This window comes from Zootoca vivipara, chromosome 3 (genome assembly GCF_965207765.1).
Source record: "Zootoca vivipara chromosome 3, rZooViv2.hap1.1, whole genome shotgun sequence".
Lineage (NCBI taxonomy): Eukaryota > Metazoa > Chordata > Lepidosauria > Squamata > Lacertidae > Zootoca > Zootoca vivipara.
The window spans coordinates 3,878,631-3,900,948 of NC_142586.1; the positions used below are offsets into that span (position 1 = coordinate 3,878,631).

General features: G+C 46.8%; 1 protein-coding gene across 4 annotated transcripts in view; it reads right to left on the reverse strand.

Annotated features, from left to right (window-relative positions):
- Nucleotides 1–16,853: 16,853 nt before the first annotated feature.
- Nucleotides 16,854–22,318, reverse strand: part of CYP39A1 (cytochrome P450 family 39 subfamily A member 1) — a 35,237-nt gene continuing 29,772 nt past the window's right edge. For 3 of the 4 annotated variants that reach the window (XM_035110315.3, XM_088665504.1, XM_088665505.1), the window contains 2 exons: nucleotides 20,402–20,489; nucleotides 16,854–17,115 (listed from right to left, as the gene is read on the reverse strand). In XM_035110315.3, the coding sequence (XP_034966206.1) occupies nucleotides 17,044–17,115; nucleotides 20,402–20,489 (160 nt within the window). In that variant the 3' untranslated portion in view covers nucleotides 16,854–17,043. Of the gene's footprint in view, nucleotides 17,116–20,401; nucleotides 20,490–21,014; nucleotides 21,996–22,318 lie in introns of those variants that run through there. The other variant, XM_035110316.3, reaches the window with a different exon arrangement.

The window sequence follows — 22,318 nt, forward strand, 5'->3', positions numbered from 1 at the left end:
GATCTATGAAACACTGGGTGCACCCTCATGTCCTCTGGCAGTGCCAGCCTGTATGCCACCGGGTTTACCTGCTGCATGACCGTGAAGGGGCCCAACCTTCTGGGTGCCAGCTTCTTGCACCTCCCTCTGGTGGGAAGGCCCTCCGAGGACAACCAAACCTTGTCCCCCACCCTGATGGCCTCCCCCGGTCGCCTGTGGCGATCTGCCCCCTTCTTGTACGCTTCTTTGGCCCTCTCCAAGTGTTCTCTGAGCTGCTGGTGCACCGTCTCCAGTTCCTCTGCCCAATCCTCTGCCTGTGGGCCCTCCTCCTCCTCCTCCCTCTCCGGGAAGGATCTGAGGTCGCGCCCGTAGTTGGCCTTAAAGGGCGACACCCCTGTGGAGACGTGCACCGCATTGTTGTAGGCAAATTCTGCCAGTGGCAGGCGATCCACCCAGTCCGTTTGCCGCTGGCTGACGTAGCATCTCAGGTACTGCTGCAGAATTGCGTTGACCCTCTCCGCCTGTCCATTGGTCTGCGGGTGCCGAGCCGTCGACAAGCTGACCTCCACCTGCAGGAGGTTCATGAGCCGCCTCCAGAACCTGGAAACAAATTGGCGGCCTCGATCCGAGATAACTCTTAAAGGTAATCCATGCAGTCTGAATACGTGGTCAACAAACAGTTTGGCTGTCTCTTCTGCAGAGACCGCCCTGGCACACGGTATAAAATGGCACATTTTGGACATGAGGTCCACCACCACCAACACTGCGGTCTTGCCCCTGGACGACGGCAGGTCTGTGATGAAGTCCATGGACACTACTTCCCACGGCCTGTGCGGTGTGGCTAATGGCTCCAGCAACCCTGCTGGTGGTGCTCTGACCACCTTTGCTCGCTGGCATATGTCACAGCCCCTTACATAGTCCCGAACATCTTCCCGCACCCCTGGCCACCAGAAGTGTCTCATGACTAGGTGAGTGGTTTTGTCCCTTCCAAAATGACCCGCCGTCGGGTTGTCGTGCATCTGCTTGAGGACCTTACCTCTGAGCTGTTTGGTGGGCAGGTACAGGGCTCCTCTGTAAAAAAAGCAACCCCCTCCTTTCCTCAAAGTCTTTTGCCTGCTCCCTCCCCCCTCGCAGCTCTCTGAAGATGCGGGTGGCAAACTCATCTGCTGCCGTCAGTGCTGTGAGTTCTGCCTCGCTCACCACTGCTGCTCCGCAGGACCATGCGGGCGGGGGGAAAATGTGCCTGGGTGCTGGGGGCAACTCCTCCTCCATGTACTCTGGCTTGCGGGATAGGGCATCCGCCCTGACATTCTGCTCCCCCGGTATGTAGTGGATGGAGAAGTTGAAGTGCGAGAAGAACTCTGCCCACCGTATCTGCCGCTGGTTGAGCACCCTGGCCGTTCTCCAGAACTCCAGGTTCTTGTGGTCCGTGCACACCTGAATGGGGTGCTTGGCGCCCACCAGGAAGTGTCTCCAGTGCTGAAACGCAGAGTGGATCACGAGAAGCTCCTTATCAAATACCGTGTAGTTGCGCTCCGGCTGGGTCAGCTTTCTGGAGAAGAAGGACAGGGTCTCCACTCTCTGTTGGCGTCCAGTTGCAGCAAAATGGCGCCCACAGCTCTGTCTGAAGCATCTGTCTCCACACGTAGGGGCGCATCCTGCACCACGTGGAACAAGTTCTGGTCTGAGGCGAACACCCTCTTGAGGCTTTCGAACGCTGCTTGCACCTCTGGTGTCCATCTGAACTTCTGCTTGCCTCTCAGGCAGTCCGTGATGGGAGCCGTAACGCGAGAGAAGTTCTTGATGAACTTCCTGTAGAAGTTGGCGAAGCCTAGTAGGCGTTGGGCATCTTTGCGCGTCCTGGGGCTGTGCCAGTCCAGGATGGCCTGCACCTTGTCCTTGTCCATCGCTAGCCCCTTGTCTGACAGCTTGTAGCCCAGGAAGTCCACTTCCCTGGTGTGAAACTTGCACTTCTCTAGCTTCACATACAGGTGGTTCTCCTTTAGGCGCTGCAACACCTCCCTGACATCCTTCACATGCTGCTCGGGGTCATTGGAGTATATAAGGATGTCATCTAGGAAGACCAAGCAGTTCTTGAAGAGGAGGGACCCCAGGACGTGGTGCATGAAGGCCTGGAAGCATGCTGAGCCTCCTTGCAAACCGAAGGGCATCACCAGATATTCAAAAGAGCCCAGAGGCGTGAACATCGTAGTCTTCCACTCATCGCCTTCCCGGATCCTGATCAAGTTGTACGCCCCCCTCAGATCGAGCTTGGTGAAGATCTTGCCCCTGCGTGCCGCTGTCAGCAGATCATCCACTCTGGGCATTGGGAAAGCCACCGGTTCCGTCATGCTATTGAGCCGTCTAAAATCCACCACCAGGCGGCGCTGTTGCGTGTCTTTCTTGTCCACCCAGAAGACCGGGCTGCCCCCTGCTGCCTTGCTTTCTCTGATGAACCCCCTCTTGAGGTTCTTGTCAAGGAACTCCCGCAGATCCTCCAGTTCCTGATCTGACATGGAGTACAGCTTGGCGGGGGGTAGCGAGGCCCCTGGCACCAGGTTGATCTGACAGTCAAAGGACCTGTGTGGGGGTAGATGGTCGGACTCCGCTTCGCTGAAGACCTCCTGCAGGTCCCAGTACGGTTTGGGTATTGCCTCCCCCCCCCTTGATGTGCATGGTGGCCACCGTGGCTATGGGAGGCCCCTCCCCTGGTTGGCGCTGCATGCAATGTTCTAGACAAAAGTCCGATCCAAACGTGATGCATCTCTGGTGCCAACTGATGGAGGGGTCATGGCGCGCCAGCCAGCTCATGCCCAAGACGATGGGGGGGTCTGAGATGGTGGTGACGTTGAATGCCAGTGTCTCTGAGTGTCGCCCCACCGTCATTCTCATGGGGGGGGGTCTGGTGGGTGATGGCCCCTCCCAGCAACTCCCTGCCGTCTATGGTGGAGACGTGCAGGGGGAAATCCAGCTGCAGAAGTTGGATCTGGTGCTCTTCTGCAAAGTTTCTCGAGAAGAAGTTGGCTGATGCACCACTGTCGATTAACGCGAGGACCGTCAGGGGATAGCCATTTGGGAGCGTTAGCGTCACTTCTAGAACCACCCCTGCTCTGGGGGGGGGTGGACTGGCGCTGCTCCTCGCTGTGCGGGTGGGCGGGTTGGGGCCGGTTTGTGCTAACTGTGCCTGGCTGCTGCCCCTTGTCTCCTGCAGCCAGGCTGTCTCGTTTCCCTGCTGTGGTGCTACGTCAGTGGGGGAGGGCACAACCGTTCCCGCCTTTCCTTGCCACTCCCTGCAGTGTGGGCAGTCTTTGACGCGATGCTGGGGGGAGTTGCAGAGAAAGCAATTCCCGCCTCTTCCCTCCTTGCGTCTTGGCGCCGCCGGGGTTTGAAAAGCCCCCGCGCGCGCTCCACCGATCTCCATCGGTTCCGGCTCTGAGCTCGGTCTGGGCGGGACTAGGGGTGGGCCCTGGGGTGGGGTTTGGTGAAGTGGTCTGTCCTGGGAGCGTGGGAACCAAGGCTTTGCTGCGCGCGTCGTTTGTTTGTCATTCCATCTGGATTCCTGTCTCACCCCCACCGCTAGCGCCGCTTTGCTTAACTCATCCATAGTCCGCGGTTTGGGACCTCTCGCCAGCTCATCCTTAACGTCTGAGTGCAACCCCAGGTAGAAGGCTGATTTCACTGGCTCACTGTGAAGATCCCACCCCAGTTTGTGCACTAGCATGGTGAACCTCGCCCAGTAGTCCCGAACTGTCGATTTTCCTTGTGTTAAGTTATGAAGCTCTTCTTTTGTGGCTTCCATTTCAGAGTCACTCGCATACATGATTTTTAAAGCTTCTAAGAATAGTTTTGCGTTCTTCATGCAATTATTTTTTTGCGCGATGAGCGGTCTGACCCATTCTCTGGTGGCCCCCGTCAAATGCTCTATGATAAAGGAGACTGTGCGCGTCATCTGGGAATTCTGCCGCATGCAGTTCCAGCGCATAATTTATTTCTGTCTCAAAGCCTAGGTACTCTCTCGGGTCGCCGCTAAACTTGGTGACTAGGGTCTGTCCCCTCCTCACTTGGACTAGCTGGGGCTGGGGCACCCCCCCCACCTCTCGCAGCTTTTTCCTCATCCAGCTTTTTCTGTAACTCCACCACCATCACCCTTAGTTGCTTCTCAGTTTCATCTTTCGCTCTCACCTGCTCTGCCAGCTTGTTCAGCTCCTCCCGCGTTCCTCGCGCTTCCTCCTGAGCAGCAAGTAATTGCTGGTGTGCCTGCGCTGTCAGGTTCTGTAATTTCTGTAATTCCTGTGCTGCGGCTTCGGCCTCCAGCCTCCACTGCTCAGCGTCTTGCGCGCTCATCGCGGCCGCTCCAAAGTAGCCAGAAAGACTTGGAGGTTGCTGTCACGGTGGCCGGAGAAGGCTACTTCAGAGTAACGACTCTACACAGCTCTGCATTTTGTCTTTTATTGGTGCTGAGTATTTACAGTGCTAATGGCAGTGCTATTTACAAAGACACATCTGTTCAGCTTGAATCAGAACCTCCAAGTGGCTTTTGGCGCGTCTTGCGCCAGCATAACAACTTGGGGAGACCCATCCTCTTCCCCCGACGCTTTCTGCGAAGTTCCGGAGTTGGGGGGACTGGCCTGCCCCCCTTCCTTCCCCCTTCCTGTCCCACCTGGGACGATGGCTCTTCTACCCTGCCAGAGCCTTGGACACCACTTCCTGTTTCCCCACTTGAGCTGGAGCTTTCCCTCTTTTCAGCCTTGCTCGGGGCTGGGCTGGAACTCAGGAGGGGAGGGGCTTCGTGATATCCCTTGCCCCTCACAGGATCACTGCCACGGACGTGCCTACCACATGCTTCAAAGGAAATGAACACATGTTGTGGTACACCTCCAGAGACATTCACATTTCCAGAACCATGAAGACTGATTTCAACATTATTACCTGCAACTGTGACCGCACAGGTGTATCAAAGAAGTCTCCTGTGATGGTGAGATCGGTTCCATCACCCAGGCTCCCTGTAGCTGGAGACACTGAAAATATTTCTGTGGAGGAAGTGAAATAATTGAAATTAATGTAGGTTAGCTAAAATAAAATAGCACAACCACGTACTGGTTTTATATTACACAGACTCTGCCTTGCACCACAACAACCCCAATCCATGCTCAAAAGAAATTATTCACATTAGACACATTTTTTCTGAGCTGCAGGTTTTGGGAGCTTTGCAAAATTCAAACTAACTGGGAAAGGAATAAAGCGAATAAAAGAATAATGGTTTGGGCTGCAGGACAATGGTGATCAGGTTTAAAATCTCAATCTAGAAGTTAATCCCCCTTTCTCCAGCAAACACACGCAAGCACACAGTGTTTCAGTCATAACACAAACCCCCCGTTTCATGCTATACAAAAGGTTTGTGCTGTCCTTCTCCTCTCTTCTTCTCCAGCAGGAGAGAAATCCAACTTTTGCTTTCATTTTCAGCTAATCACAGAACTGTGGTTAGTGCTAAATGTGGTTAGGGGACAGATGGGCAACCATTTCTCAGGGATAATTTGTCAGGAGCTGCATACTGGCAATGGGGGAAGGGTGGATCTGGAGTAAAAACTGGGCAGGTCCAGAAGCAAAAATGAGCAAGGACAGAGTCAAGGGGAAGTGAAGCTACCCCTGTCCCCTCTCTTCTCCCCCACTTTCTCTGTTTTATTATCCTTTTCTACACAAATAATTACAGCAGATTTGTAGACTGAACAGGAAGTGAGATTAATTCCAGAATCCTCTTCAATGAAAGACTGCAGAGAATGTCTGGTACAGGAAAAGGTCCTGTTTTGCACTGATAAGCCAAGCATCCTTGCTCACCATGCCCTGCAACACAAAAGTGAGTGAGTGAACTGCAGCACTAACACAGAAGGAAATTAAAGCTGGATTATGTAAGATATTCCAGTGCAGAGTGAAGAAAGTAAATGTGTGCAGAGCTGCAATAAGCTAGTTGTTCGGGGAACGCTTTCATCACTCTCCCTATACATCACGGGAATCTGCTGCATTATTGACCACTAGAGGGCAAACTTGGTTAACCATTCATTCACTCGTGAATTGCTTCCCATGAAATATCCTGAAGCTATTTAACAATAAGAGCATCAAAACTAGACTATATACAGTGGTACCTCTACTTACGAATAACTCTACTTACAAATGTTTCTACTTACGAAAGGAGCTCCGCCCGCCATCTTGGATGCGGTTTAGATAGGGTTGCTTCGACTTACGAATTTTTTCTCTCAATGCATTCCTATGGGATTCGACTTACTTTTTTTTTTACTTACGAATGTGTGTTCGGAACGCATTAAATTCATAAGTAGAGGTACCACTGTACTTGAATGGGATATCTGCAAACAAAGGAAAATAAAATACAATGAACCATGAAGATGCAATAGATAGAGGCAAAGGAAAGGAGATAGAACATATTATGTGAAGCTGAGCTGAGTACTGTTCATTCACTTCAGAGACAGGAAAGGACTGAATGTGTTCTGCCAAATTCAAACCCATCACATCAAATACTCAGCAAGTGATGTCTGAGCATCCACTGAGAATTTTAGTTTTGCCTGCCCTGTTAATTTTGTGACTCACTCTCCAATTTGTGTTGTTATTTGCACATGCAGGTAATAGGATATCGAGAAACAAATACTATTTTGTGAATGAATGTGCATTCCTTAGGTTCTAAAGGCCATAGCACATTTTTGACTTTTAGTGCTACCCATCAAAATGCTTTAAATATAAAATGAAAATGTAGCTTCAGCACATGAACTCTGACAACAAATATTGACTCACCTGCTTTAAACCTAATAAAAACAACAATTGGGAGAACTATCTGTCCATTTTTTGTGTGTTTTAGAAGCATTTGCAGCAGCTCAGGAACTGGGCCCCTAATGAAGAACTGAGATTACCCCATCTCAGACTTTGATCATCCGCCCATGAAATTGGAAAGGGTGGAAAGGGGACAGGGAGCCCAACTATGGGTATTGAATCAGCTCTAAGTTATTCTGCCAGAGGGCATGACTAGAAAAAACTTTTACATTGTATAATAAAGTTAATACTGAACCAGAAAAGTCACAGCCTAGCCTTGGAACTTTTAAATGTTTCATTACAATACCTAACAGGCCAGCTTCATGGTCTTCCTGTTTCAAAACAGAGGTCTTTACATAAAAAGCAGCAGGAGAGGGCTTGATCGATTGACCTCATTGTGTTTGAATTATTGCATGATGCGATACCACTAACAACCTCACTCCTCTCAAGGACATCCATATATTCAGATACCACAACCAAAGCAGAGTTCACAGGAACCATCCTTCAGAGCCCAAACCATACTTTGAGTTTCTAACTGCACAGCTAAACAATGATTTAGACTTCCTAATTGTCACGGTCCCGTCGGCAGGCGGTTGAAGCCCTGGCTGAGGACGTCAGGACCAGAGGCAAGATGGTGGTGTAGAAGCAGGAACAGGTGCAGGGCTGAGGGTCCAGCAGCAGGCAGTCGCAGGGTCAAGGAGCAAGGCAGAGGTAAAGGTCTGGGAGTCAAGGAGCAAGGCGTCGGCAAGGCAAAGGTCCAAGGGTCGAGGAGCAAGATATCAGCAAGGCAAAGGTCCAAGGGTTGAGGATCAAGGCGTCGGCAAGGCAAGGTTCCAAGGGTCGATGATCAAAGCATCAGCAAGGCAAAGGTCCAAGGAGCAAGAGGCCAGAGGCAACCAGGCAGGGATAGCATTGCTGTGGCAAAGAGCTGAAGGGAAATGCTGAGCTTTTATCCCTCCCAGCTCCTGCCACCAGGTGCAGTGAGATATCAAGTGGTCTCACCTGAGTGGTCACAAGCTGAGGCCTCACCTGAGTGGCCACTCCTTGCTTCTCCAGCACAAGCTGAGGCAGGCCCCAGTCCTGCAAAGCACTACTGGCCCCAGAGCCTGACTCCTGTCCATACTCCTGACACTAATCGGCTTTCATTTTCTACCTTCTCAGTGGTCTATTCTGGAGGCAACTGCAACCATGGCGTGTTGATTCAAACACTAATCCAACACTAGAAATTGTGACAGCAGGGACCCCTTCTAAACAAAGGATAGGCATTTCTCCATTAAGTTAGGCACTTATGGTAGTACTTCCCTGGCTGCCATGCTCTTGCATCCACATGCAGGAGGATGGGAGCAGAACAACGTGCCCCCCCCACGTGACCTCCTTGGTCTCACACGTGAGACTTTATTGCCCCCCTCGGACACAGGCTGCCCCACCAAGCCCAGGGGCTACCAGCTGCCACAGACTGGCTGGTATTCTTGCTGTCACCATGGCAGCACCAGAAAAGAAAAGAAAAATACTGTGTGGCCACACTGAATGGCTGCATGGGAGGAGCGTGAGTCAGGTAGTGGGGGCCCTTGACTCTGGTGCTGGTCTTGCACACAATTAAGCAAACACTCACAGACATATTTAAATGGAGGTACAGAAAATGAAGGGTGAATGCACAAAAAAGATATCACCCACATAAATTCACGTCCATGAATTCAGACAGAAAACTGGTGTATATAGAAGTAATCATTTGGACCAATTTTGTAGCTGAAGGTAGGGATGGAAGACAGAAATTATATTTCATTGGCATCAAAACTATTAGTGTGCCTTCCCTAATTTACAGTATAAAGGTAAAGGGACCCCTGACCATTAGGTCCAGTCGTGACCAACTCTGGGGTTGTGCGCTCATCTCGCATTATTGGCCAAGGGAGCCGGCGTACAGCTTCCAGGTCATGTGGCCAGCATGACAAAGCCACTTCTGGCAAACCAGAGCAGCACATGGAAACGCCGTTTACCTTTCCGCTGTAGCGGTTCCTATTTATCTACTTGCACTTTGACGTGCTTTCAAACTGCTAGGTTGGCAGGAGCTGGGACCAAGCAACGGGAGCTCACCCCGTCATAGGGTTTCGAACCGCCGACCTTCTGATCAGCAAGCCCTAGGCTCAGTGGTTTAACCACAGCGCAACCTGAGCCCCAAATATGCTGCACCATTATAAGCTTTGCCTGCTGAATTCTCACAGCAAAAAAACATTGCAATCAAAGCTGTGAGGAGCAACTTACATGCTGCGCATCTGCTTATTGGCAAGAGAACAAATGGTTATCCATCCATCTCTTTCTGCCCCGAGGATAACAGGGCTGGGGCAGAGAGAGGGAAGAAGCAATGTTAGTTCAAGGCAACCCATAATAATGCAAGTCCACATTACATTTCTCTCCCCCATGCGCAGTAACAATCCAAATGTATTATTTAATTACAGTGGTAACTCTAGTTACGAACTTAATTCGTTCCGGAGGTTCCATTCTTAACCTGAAACTGTTCTTAACTAGAGATGTGCTTTCGCTAATGGGGCCTCTTGCTGCCGCTGTGCCGCCGACACGATTTCCATTCTCATCCTGGAGCAAAGTTCTCAACTCGAGGTAACTCTTCCAGGTGAGCAGCATTTGTAACCTGAAACGTTTGTAACCTGAGGCGTTTGTAACTCAAGGAACCACTGTATAGCCAGGGTTGGGACAGGGGCAGACTTTGGAAATCTTTTGAAATATGGCACCCTGTGCAAGGCAAAAATTTGGCAACCCCAAATGGATCTTCTCAATTTTGGGTCTTCTCAATTTTGCGCCCCCTTGGCTCAGCGCCCTGTGCAGAGGAACCATCCGCACCACCCTAAATCCAGCATCGGTCGGGGTGCAGGGCCTGTGGGGTTACTCATGTTCTCAGAGTGCATCTCCCACTGTGGCTGACCACTGGCCATTCTGGCTGTGGCGGGGGGGGGGGAGTCCAGCAACTGGAGGGCCACAGTTCCCCACCCTTGAAATGCAAAGGGAATAACCCTATATCGAGTTGCACAGAGGAACTGAAGGAAGCAATAAACACACTTACCCATCAATAAAAGCTGTGTTAAAACTGTAGGCATCAAATTCTTGGGCCAGGATAAAACCATAGGCTTGCATTACATTTCCTAACAGGATAAAGATGAGGGTGGGGGAATTATTCAAAAGGCAAATGAAAATCTGTGTAGAGGAAGGTGGGGAGTTGGGTTTTAGTGCCTTGATTTTTTCAGTGCAGTAGAAAATGCCCTCTGTAAGTATTATGAATCTAAAAATTATAAGCAGGAATCATAAAGAATAATACATAGATAACAAATTATTCATGGCTGGTGCTAAGAGGAGTCAAAATTATACTATTTTTATGTGGTACTAGCTGGCCCGGCCACACGTTGCTATAGGCTTTTGTGTTCAATGGACCTTTTTCTGTTAAATGGACCTTCAGAGTCTCCCTTCAGAGTCCCCTCACCTGCCCTGTCCCAACCCTGACTCCCCTACTGTAAGTTTCAAAAATAAGACTCCCCCCACGCGTGTTCCTGAAAATGTCCCCACTCCCCACTGCTTTGGCTCACTCAGGGTCCTACCTCCCCCTCCCATGGCTATGTGTTTCCCCCCTCCCTTTGTTGTGCCGCATCCCTGTGATTCCCCCCCATTGTTGTGTCTCATCCCTGTGATTCCCCCACCCTGTGAAAAGCCCCTATTCTGTTTGTTTTTGTTTGTTTGTTTTTGCCTACTGTTTTTGCCTACTGTTTGTTTTTGCCTACTGGGCAATGTTGCGGCCTACTCATTTTCCCTGTCCCAGCCCACCCCCCCACTGCTTTGGCTGACTCAGGGTTCTTCCTCCCCACCCAATGGCTATGTGTTTCCCCCCCACTCTTTGCTGTGCTTCATCCCTGTGACACCCCCTCCCAATGTGAAAGCCCTATATTCTGTTTGTTTTTGCCTGTGGTCTACTGGACAATGGTGAGGCCTACTCAGTTTTCCCTGTTCCAACCCCCCCCCCTGCCTTGGCTGACTCAGGGCCCCCCCCCCATGGCTATATGTTTTCCCCTCCCTTTGTTGTGCCTCATCCCTGTGCCGCCCCCGTTGTGAAAGGCCTTATTCTGTTTGTTTTTGCCTGTGGCCTACTGAATGGTGAGGCCTACTCAGTTTTCCCTGTTTGGCAATGCTGCGGCCTATTGAAAAAGCTGGGCCTTGTTGCTGCAAAAGGACTGTTTTCAGTTGGTTGGTGTGGAATTTTGTGATGTCACCTGGCGGTGCAGCTTTGAAGGCAGCAGCGTGCGATCTGCCTTTCTATTGGATGCTGCTGGAGTCTTCAGAGCTTCTGGTGGTGACGTCTAATTTGGTCGCCACTTTTTTGTGTGTAATCATTATTTTAGGTGTGAAAGGTGTGGTTTTTTGGAAAAAAATTTATGCCAGATCCCTCGCTGATGGGCATGGAACATTGTGGCCAAATTTGTTACATTACGGTTCAGCAGTTACGGAGAAAGGCTGTGACCTCTGCGCGTGCAATGCCTACATTTATATATATATATAGAAGATTCGTTAACATTAAAACAAAAAAGGTCAATACATTAGTCAGCATTATCCTGTATCTTGTTTCAGGTCAGTATTATAACATTATATATAATTTTAAAGTTAACTTGGGGTTGTAGCATTATAATATTAACCTAAACTGCTTCTTAATATTATTGTCTCAAATTGCTGTAATGAGCCTAACTAATGTTAATGACTTCAAAATAGCTTGGAGACACAATTCAGGATGTAGCATGTAGGCTTATGCAAATTTTAAAAATCATAGGGATCAGAAGGTCAGAAAAGAGGGTGCCCATGTTGTGGCAGGGGACTTCAATCAAGCCTGCCTGAAGACAGTATTTCCTAAATTTGAACAGTTTGTAAAATTTCCCACTAGAGGGTAGAATATTCTAGATTGCACGTATTCCAATTTGAAACAGGCATACAGGGCAATCCCCTTCCCCCACTTAGGCTCATCAGACCATTCTTCAGTTTTTCTATGTCCAAAGTACATCCCTCTCAGGAGAAGAATTAAGCCAGTTATAAAAACAGAATGTGGCCAGAGGGTGCTCTTAGTCAGCTCCAGGATTGTTTTGAGAGCACTGTTTGGAGTGTGTTTGAACATCAAGATCTGTATAAATACACAGACACTGTACTTTCCTATATTAAAGTGTGCACGGCAAATGTAACATCGAAAAGATGCATTAGAGTCTATGGGAACTGTAAACCCTGGATGACTGCTGAAGTAAGGACATTCCTGAAAGCACGGGATTCTGCCTTTAAGACAGGAAATATAGACATATACAGAGAGGTGAGAACAAATCTCAAAAAAGGCATTAAGGCAGCAAAACAACAATATAAGTTTAAGGTGGGAAATCACTTAGCCGAAAACAACACAAAACAAGTGTGGCAAGGACTGCAGTACCTAACCAACTACCAAAACTAAATTTTGAGTCAAATGTGTTTTTATTTAGGGGGGAGGTCTCTGGGTCTGAAAAGCGGCGTAGCTAGCCTCTGGGGCACCTGGAGCGGCAACCCACTCCGTACAGCCCATGCACCTGCACCGTATGGAGTGGGTTGCCGGCAGCGGCGCTTGACCGCCATGATCCTCTGCTTGCGGCTTAGGATCCCGGCACCGGGGCAGCGGCAGCAGCAAACCAACAGCAAGCCATGGAACAAAGTTTTTTTTTAAAAAGCCTCACTCTGCAGCTTGCTCACTCACCTGCTCGGCGCACGATTGCCACCCCTCTCTGGCCCACCCCTCGCCTCCGCCCCAGCAGGAAGAAGCAAAGCACACTGGCCGAGCAAGTGAGTGAGCAGCCAGCCGCCGAGCGAGGCTTTTTACTGGGCGGCAGCTGGCTGCTCGCTCGGGGGGGGGGGCACCGAGTGTCACCCCCCTCCAGGGTGGCACCCGGGGCAAACCACCCCCTACGCCCCCTTGCTACGCCACTGGGTCTGAACACACAAATCGTGTCCTCCCTAAAAGAGGGCACATTGCAGTGAGTCCTAGAGACTGACCTCCCGGTTGTGGGTGGGTCTATTGGACAGCCACAACACCCGATTGGTAGGTCCCTCGTCGCTGGGTTTAATCTGGCCAATGGGTGCAGTCTAAATGGATCGAGGGACCTATATATACATATGCACATGTCCCAGAGCTTCCTCTTTTGGCTTGTGCATCGGAACACCCACCCACCTCTCCCTATTTTTATGGCATTTTGCGATTGACCTTGCTATGCTGTCATGTGTCATCTGTCATTGGGACAGGGACACGGCAGGAATTTTCCCCACTTGGCTGATTGGCTGTTGCCATGTGGGTTTTGCCTGCTGCGTAGCAAATCGTCACAACTTGTAAGGTTACAGATAGGCACTGGTTCATGTGATAGGGATGGGAGAACGGTCTCGCCATCCCTATGTGAAGGGTACTCTGTTAAAGGAAGCCAGGGACTCAACTTGGTTTGGTCAAACCCCGAGAGAGAGTTGTGCTCCTGCCTGAGTCCAGGGGAGCATCTGGGGAGTGAACAGAGTCTGTTCCCAGGCTTTTCACCTACCTCAGATGTTTACCCTTGGCTGACCTATGATGGAGCTCTGGGTCAGCACTACCTGCAAGGGTGTAGAGAGCTAGTTGAACCAGAGCCCAAGCAACTACTCGCCTTTCTGTAATCAACGAAGTTGTGGCCTAAATTCTGCCAAAAACCAAACCAAAAATTTGAGTCAAATGTCTATTTAAGGGGAGGTCTCTGGGTCTGAACACGCAAATCAGCATTTAGTTTTAATACTCTTTGATATCAGCAGTGATCATCGTAATGTTCTGACTTAATCACAGTTCCACTGTTAGTATTCCAAAAAACTTCCTCTGGCTTTACATACTTTGCCTTAGTGCTGTGTTGTGGTTAAGAAAAGGCCCTGCCAGTTTCATTTTGTTTATTAATTCACTACTGTACATTAATGTGCTCACATGAAAGCCTTTCCCAGATCCATAAACCCTGGAGGTTCTTTCACTAAGCTGCTACTGGACACTTTTAATGTTCAACACCTTTGGTTCCCCTCCCTTCAGTGGCTCTGGAGAAAAACACAATGCCTTACTAGACTGGCAACATGAAAACAAAGCAGGGGAAACAGGTTGGTGTCATCTCCCATGCAATTGTAGTGTTGGTGGACTGAGCTAGCTTGACAGCTGCTGGGAAAATCAAAACACCAGCAGCGCCATTAGCCTGAGCTACTGTAAATTGCTTGTTGTCAGTGCACTGATGGGTCATTGTTTCTTTTGATTTGCATGAAAACAATTTGTGGATCTTCAGCTGCATTTTGTCCATGAATATGCTTTCTTGACCTTCTCTTCTGCTATACAACATGTCCTTGACACTGTACTGCAGTGTTTTGTCAACCCTGCTTCCCCCTATGTGGTTGGACTACATCCCCAGCCAGCTTACCCAATGCTGAGGGACAAAACCTGGGGAGCATAGCTGAAGATCATTGGTATAAGTATATCCATCAACCACAATTGTAGTTCTTGGGCAATATGTACACACATATTTTATGTACACTTAAGTAGTATACTATTCCAAGATGGTTGAATATGGTTAGTTTCATTGGATCCCATGTAGAAGAGCTCCCCCCCCCCGCCCCCATCCAGCACAAATGTTATTCCACTTGCTGGCCTACATACTATAGTATTGCCTGTTCGAAATAGTATTTGAATAGTGGAAAGTAATTTATTTTGTTTTTGGAAAAATAAGCTGCAGTCAAGACAAGGATGTTGGGTGTAACCACAATTTGAATCTGATGCAACCTTCTTCTTAAATGCTGCTGGATTTGGCAATGAAGAGGAATCTCTGAAGGGTTGATTCAATAGTTTAATTAGTTGTTTGCTTGGTACATATTTCTCTAATTGTGTCCATGTGTTTAAATGAAATATATTTGGGAGTCCTGCAAATCATTTTATTATTTTCTTGTCCATTTCTTTAGCTATGTCATCCCCATTTATACCTGTCAATGCAACTATTCTGCAGCTTTAGGTGATTATCTCCTTCAAAGGGTGATTATTCTGTTAAATATTCAAGTACCACCAGAACATCCTTGCAGTCTTTTTCCTGCATCAAGTCTCAGTTTCCCTTACTTTAATGACTTGTTATATAAAATATTTCAGTCAGCTTTTTTCATCAGTAAAATGATTTCCAGATAATCTGGGCATGATAAAATCCAAACTCTGCCTTTAGTTTTCCTGCTCAATGACCAAATCTGGTGGCGTTCCATTTTCAATTTTGAGGAAACTGTTAGACTGGTGATTTTTAAGTTTTCCATGTTCAAGAGATAAAGGTATATTGAGGTGTATGTGTGGTGTGTGTGTGTGTGTGTGTGTGTGTGTGTGTGTGTGTGTGTGTGTAATCTGTTTTACCTTAATCCATTCCCCATACTTGTCATGTTTCACAGCCGCAAAGCTGCTGTGCAGATATCTGCCAAATTAAACTTCCTTATTTGAAGTAGTTGCATAGGTAGGTCAGATGGTAGACTTTGGGGGTGGGGCACCAGCTGCCACAGTAATGTGGCCTTTAATGTACCTGTGGTAAAAAAATGTACTTGTAAAAAACAAACTGGAATGCTTTCTATCTGGAACATACATAGTTGTGGTGTGTGTGTGTGTGTGTGTGTGTGTATTCCTGTCAGATTCTCAGTGGTACTGAGTATGGCTGTGCAGTTTTCTGCAACTTGAGATGCTGCATAGCAGCATCATGCCCTTGAAAGGGCTTGGAATACCACTGCTCTCAGCTGCTTGAGACCTTACTTTGTCATTCAGCCCTGCATAAGAGGCACAGGTGAGAGATGCTATAGCCTTGGGGGAGGAGAGCCCAGCTTCCTACCAAGTTAGCACAATCTGGCCAGCTCAAAGGAGGCAGACTATCCCATTTGTAAATTGCTGCTCCCTTCTGTCCCTTCTGGGTGGACATTCTGCTGGTTCCTCTCAGCTATGCCAAAACGTGTACATGAAGAGCAAGTTCAAGAGAACACAGTGTCACTTAACTTCTACAAAGATGCTTAAGAGTGGGCTGTAAGAAACTTGATTCTTGAAGAAAGAGATCGAGGTGGGCAGAATGCCCACACAGAGTATTCTAGAAATTAGCCTAGAGGGTCTCTCACAAGAGCTCTGTGCGGTGAGTTTCCAACTACAGTCGTACTTTGGATCCCGAATGCCCTGGAACTTGGACATTTTGGCTCCTGAACACCACAAACCTGGAAGTGATTATTTCAGGTTGCGAATGTTCTTTTGGAACCCAAAAGTCCAACAGGGCTTCAACAGCTTCCGATTGGTTGCAGGAACTTCCTGCAGCCAATCAGAAGCCGTGATTTGGTTTTTGAATGTTTTGAAAGTTGAACGGACTTTCAGAATGGATTTCATTCAACTTCCAAGGTACGACTGTACGATGTGGAAAGATGAAGCTGCATTACCAGAATACCCACTCACCAAGATGGACATAATCCAGAATTTGGGTGAGTGATGCTACAAGATACAGTGTTCAGGAAAAAACATGGGACAGTTCACTATATGTTTTCATTTAGTTGTGCTAAATGAGCATACTCAGTCAGCTCACAGAAAGTGTAGTCTAATTCAGTGTTTCTCAACCAGTGTGCCTCCAGATGTTTTGGGACTACAACTCCCATCATCCCTAGCTAGCAAGACCAGTGGTCAGGAATGATGGGAGTTATAGTCCCAAAACATCTGGAGGCACACTGGTTGAGAAACCCTTGTCTAATTTACCAGTGCAAATATTTCCCTTCAAATTTTGGCAGTATTTGACCCCCTCTTAACTTTATCAGCACTCATGCAGCTGCAGAAGAAGAACTCATCAATCTATATTTAAAAGGAACTCCTAGCACCTTTGTTTGGCTCAGAGAAATAATTTGCCCTCAGTTAACTCGCTTGGTTGCGGGGGTTTCTAATTAACTGGGTATTTCAATGACGATAAAATGGGTAGCCAAGCCCCAAACTGGAGGTATAATGGGCATCCTATAAAAACAATTGAAGTGGATTGAAGTGGATTGTGTGGTATATTTAAACCTCTGATGATCAAAGGTGGTAACATAGAATGCAGGACACATCGGAATGGAGCAGATCCATCCTGCATTGTGGGGGTAGGGCTAGATGACCCCTGGGGTCCCTTCCAATTCTGATTTTCAGTCTGACAGTTAAGGAATCGGGATGGGCATCAATGCTCAGCTTCAAATTCTCAGCTTATACTGAATTCTGCATGGTCCCTCAGGCTGCTGTGTCCCCACCAAGTGGAGAAGGCTCTGCAAAAACAGAAAATAATTTACAAGCAGACATTTCAGATGATAATACAGGTGATAATATAAGTGTAAATGAAACAAGAACTTTACCAACAATTAACTATATTTTCCCAAAAAAATGTTAATTATTTTGAGCCAGGGTTGAGGTTAAGGGGTTAAGGGGTTAAGGGGTGAGGGTGAGGGTGAGGGTGAGTTTAGAATTAAACTCTGTGGGCATGTTTCACATAGCCAGTCCCGTCAACAGAGGCCCTGCCAAAGGATTTTTGCTTGTGTGACAGGGCTCCCTCCCACACTCCCCAAAATTGAACTGGGGGGATGGGTGGGTTGGGAGAATTCCCAGAACAGTGTGTGGGAGGAGAAGGGGGGATTTTCCACCTGGCAAGCCATAATGCTTGCACAGATGGAACAACTGGAAGAGAGTGATGTTGAATTCTACTTTATGACAAGATAAAACCTAAGTAAACGGGGTTGTAGATATTGGGCAGAGGAAGAAGGGTGATGGTTTGTAGCACACTTTTCCAGTTACAACTGATTATTATTACCTGAGCCCTCCTACCATGTGAGCCTGCCCAGTCTCTGCCTAACTGCATCAGGAGAGGACTTTTATGCCCTGCCTATGCTGGAAGTTTATTTGGCAGAATAACATGATAGCGCTTTCTCTGTTGCTGTGCTAAGGTTTAGAAAGCCCTGTCTTGGGACAGGGAGCCAAACAATTCTCCCATGACCTTTCATTCCAGGCTGAATACTTTGGGGTGCATTTGCTTATGTTCTTGAGTTTTCCCGTTTGCTTGCCTGCTCCCTGTTATTCTTTTGTCTACTTTTTGCACTTTATGAATAATCTGGGTTTTTAAAGTGTTTTTATTCATGCCTGCTTTTTTCTTTTTTGCCTGCAGTGGATCTTATCATGCCTCATAATGGGGCAGAAAAGTGGGATTAAATGTTTTTCATAAATATTATTTCCCTACAACAACCTGGGATGCTAGTTATTCAAAAGTGGACCATATACAAACTTTCACATTTTAAAACAAGGATTACATTTCAGATTATCTAACCATGAACTGTAAGGGAGACGTAGAGATCTAAATAGAGATTATCTATATTTAGTGGAATTTTTATGAACATATACTTTTAAGGATCTTTCAAGAAACTATGGGAATAAAAGTCTGTTATAACATACCGGTAATAAAGGTAAAGGGACCCCTGACCATAGGTCCAGTCGTGACCGACTCTGGGGTTGCTGCGCTCATCTCGCATTATTGGCCGAGGGAGCCGGCGTACAGCTTCCAGGTCATGTGGCCAGCATGACTAAGCCGCTTCTGGCGAACCAGAGCAGCACACGGAAATGCCGTTTACCTTCCCAATGGAGTGGTACCTATTTATCTACTTGCACTTTGACGTGCTTTTGAACTGCTAGGTTGGCAGAAGCTGGGACCGAGCAATGGGAGCTCACCCCATCACGGGGATTCGAACCACCAACCTTCTGATCGGCAAGCCCTAGGCTCAGTAGTTTAACCCAGTGCCACCCGCTGTGGGTTAATAGGGGATGTTAAAACAGTACAGTAACTTCATTGACATCACAAGGTTGCTGCATGTTGGTTCAAATCATAAAAGAGCACGAAAAAATTCCTGTTAGTTCCATGAAGCTAGACTGTCCACTGTGATTATAAGCCTGCACCTGGTCAATGTGGAGGTTTCAACAGAATTTATTGTAGCATGGACTAATTGGATGCAGACCAGTAGCCTATGGCTGCAATCCAGAACTCAGGTAAGCATAATAAAAAAAATTCCTTCAGTAGCACCTTAAAGACCAACTAAGTTTTTATTTTGGTATGAGCTTTCGTGTGCATGCACACGAATGCACACGAAAGCTTATACCAAAATAAAAACTTAGTTGGTCTTTAAGGTGCTACTGAAGGAATTTTTTTTATTTTACTTCGATCCAGACCAACACGGCTACCTACCTGTAATCAGGTAAGCATATTTAACTTCCATTTAAAGTAACTAGGGTGCCAGCTTCAACTTAATATTCCACTGACAAATACCTATGGAGGAGTGTATGTGAAAAATTATTACATTCAAATTCCTAATCCATGGGCGTAGGCAGGGGGCAGGAGGGGGCAATTGCCCCCCCCTAGAAGCAGAAGGCTGGGGGGTGCAGGCGCTGCAGCCCCAGGCTCCCACTCCCAGCGTGAAGCTCCAGAGGCGCGCGGGGAGCGTAAGCGGAGGAGCGCTAAGCAGGAGTGGGGAGCATAAGCGGAGGAGGCAGCCACAGGCTCGCGTTCCCCGTGCGCCTCTGGAGCTTCGCGCCGGGAGCGGGAGCCTGGGGCCGCCTCCTCGGAAGACCGGGGAGGTGCAGAGGAGGCAGCCACAGGCTCGCGTTCCCCACGCACCTCTGGGGCTTCACGCCGGGAGCGGGAGCCTGGGGCCGCCTCCTCGGAAGACCGGAGAGGCGCAGGCAACGTAGCCCCGCCCATATTCCCACTGTGGCCCCTCCCCTCCCGCCCCTTGCCCCCGCCCCTTGCCCCCGCCCTAATTTTTATCCTGGGAACACCCCTGTCCTAATCCATAAGACTCTTGCAGGAAAGATACACAACAGACAATACAGAGGATGGTGAAGTGATCAGAATGCAAAGTCACAGAAAAAAATATCACCAAGAACAGGTGGAGTACAGACAAGCAGTCTTTTTCTTTACAATCCCTCATGTATTTGATAGAAGTAACATCAATTCGTAAATCAACACCCAGACACTGTTCCAGTAAACTCAAGAGTTTCTTCCCACCATTTTGCAATTAGACTAATAATATTGTCATTTTGTTGTATCTTTATAGATTTGTCCAGTTTTCTAAGCTATTGCTTGTTTACTACTTAAGACTTTATTGTGCAGCTAATATATAATGTATGTATTATCACTGAAATGTAACCATTTCAGCCGGAAATAGATGTTGACTATATATCTTGTTTTATCTTATCAGCTTAATGATTAAGCCTCTTTGCAGGAAGAAATGCTGAGTCCTTATTGTGAAGTATTTGTCCCAAGGGATATGTTTTTCTGTGACTTTGGAAAGATACACAAGCAACTGACTGAAATCCAAAATCTGTATTGGTTGACTTCTGTTGCAATGATTTTCATGTCTGTTCCTCCAAAGATATTCTCCACTTTAAAAAACTGCTGCATAAGAAAAGGCAAGCTTTTATCTAGTTAGAAAAGTTACAAAAGCTTAACAGAGGAAATTAAAGATAATTAAAGTTACATACTAAGAATTTTTATTTTCATTATGAATATGTTACCTCCTTTGGTAGTGGATCCAAAAGATGGCATTCGTATTTGCAAAGCAACATAGCTACTAGAATTTGAATCTCCATGATAGCAAACCATCTAAAATGCAAACAGTACAAGTTATCTCTCCAGGATGGGATGCATGCATGATAGAATAGAAAGAATAAAATAAATCTTTATTGTCATTGTCCCCTTGCGGGAACAATGAAATAAGTACACTGTGTTGGGTGCCGACTCAGGGCTTGTCCACACTTCCACTTTTGCCATGCCTAGAAAGCACGGGTCCCAGGAGGTTTCCACTTGACCTGAGCTTTCTAGGTTTTCCCCTTGCCCTGCCCCTTTCCAAGGAAAAACTCACTCTTTAGTAATAGATTGGAACAAATGGCAATCTAGGGAAAACTTGAATTGCTGTTTGCTCCGACTGAGCACTAAAGAGCAGTTTTCACTGGGGGTAAACAGTGGGACTTCACTTAAGTCAAGAACAAGTTTTCACACTGATTTCAGCATGACCCAGTGACAATTAATAGTGCAGTCTTATACATGTCTACTCAGAAGTCCCACTCACTTCACTGAGGCTTATTCACAAGCAAGTGTGTATAGGATTGCAGCTCACCTCAGTGCGTAGCCAATCAATCATTTTTATTTATGCAACATTTATTTCCATTTCCCAATTGATGTTTGTCTCACAATATAAAATACTGAACAGCGGGGGAAATACATCTTGACCTACTATGGATGCATGAAATGTGGTTTGTTGCCTTTTAGGTAAATATAGCAATTCAAATTCAGATTTGACTAGTATAGTTTCATTTTTTATTTCTTTTTTTCAGTCTTGAAATGCTCTAACTATATTTGGCAACATACAAGATCTGAAGCAACGAAGACCAACATTTTAGAACTCTGGGAGCGAATGGAAGGCTCCCAGTTTTTTCCTTTATTATAATTCTATATCATTAGTCAGAATGGTATAAAAGATCAAAATCGCCCTTTCATATCTGAAATGAAATCAGATCAGTTATTAAAATAATATACCTGCCTCTCGGGGAATGAAATATATATGTCTCCAAGATATATTTGAAAAAGATAATTTCACTAGCATTGTTCAAGAATTCTGAGAAACCAACAAATCAGTGGAGTTTTTAAGTCAGTGGTTAAAAACAGTTATGAAAGGTTCAGTCTGCCATCTTTTCACAATGGCCTTCAATTGTAACCAAACATAGATGAAAACTGCCTTGATCTCAGGAAACATCATATAAAATTCTGTTGCAATACTTCATTCATATTTATTAATTTTTTATACCACCCTTCATCCAAAGATTACAGGGCAGTTTACAACATAAAAACACAAAATGCATAACAATAATAAAAAATACCCATCCCCAATTTTTAAAGAGGCATATAACAAAGAAACAACTTTCCAAAATATAAAGTAGATTTAATTTATCTTAAAGCAGATGTTTGCAGCCACTTGTGTGTAGATAGACATTTGTACAATGGCCCCATTGGTTGCACAATGTGGGGGTGTAGGGTGGGCTCATTTCATGGGTAAGACAGTTTTGTCAATGGTGGGATAGTTTCAAAACCTGAGTACTGTAATACAAATACCTGTAGAAGGAAGTAAAATTCAATAAGTTTCTTAGGCCTGCTCTTGGATACATTCAAATTTCAAATTGGAAAAAACCTGTTGCATCTTTTTTGCAATTTAACTTTGCAAGCTTTCCCACAATTTTTACAAAGATACTGTTACATCATGGGATGTTTGTTGTATTCTAATTCTTACAGTGAAAGCCATCAACAACAAAATGTTGACACAGTGCACTTTGTGAGAAAAGTTGTTTTACACCTATACAAATGGATGCAAAAGCTATTGTTTCAGCTAACCTCTATGGTCCTATCCAAACATTGCATCCTGCAACATCAACAGAATG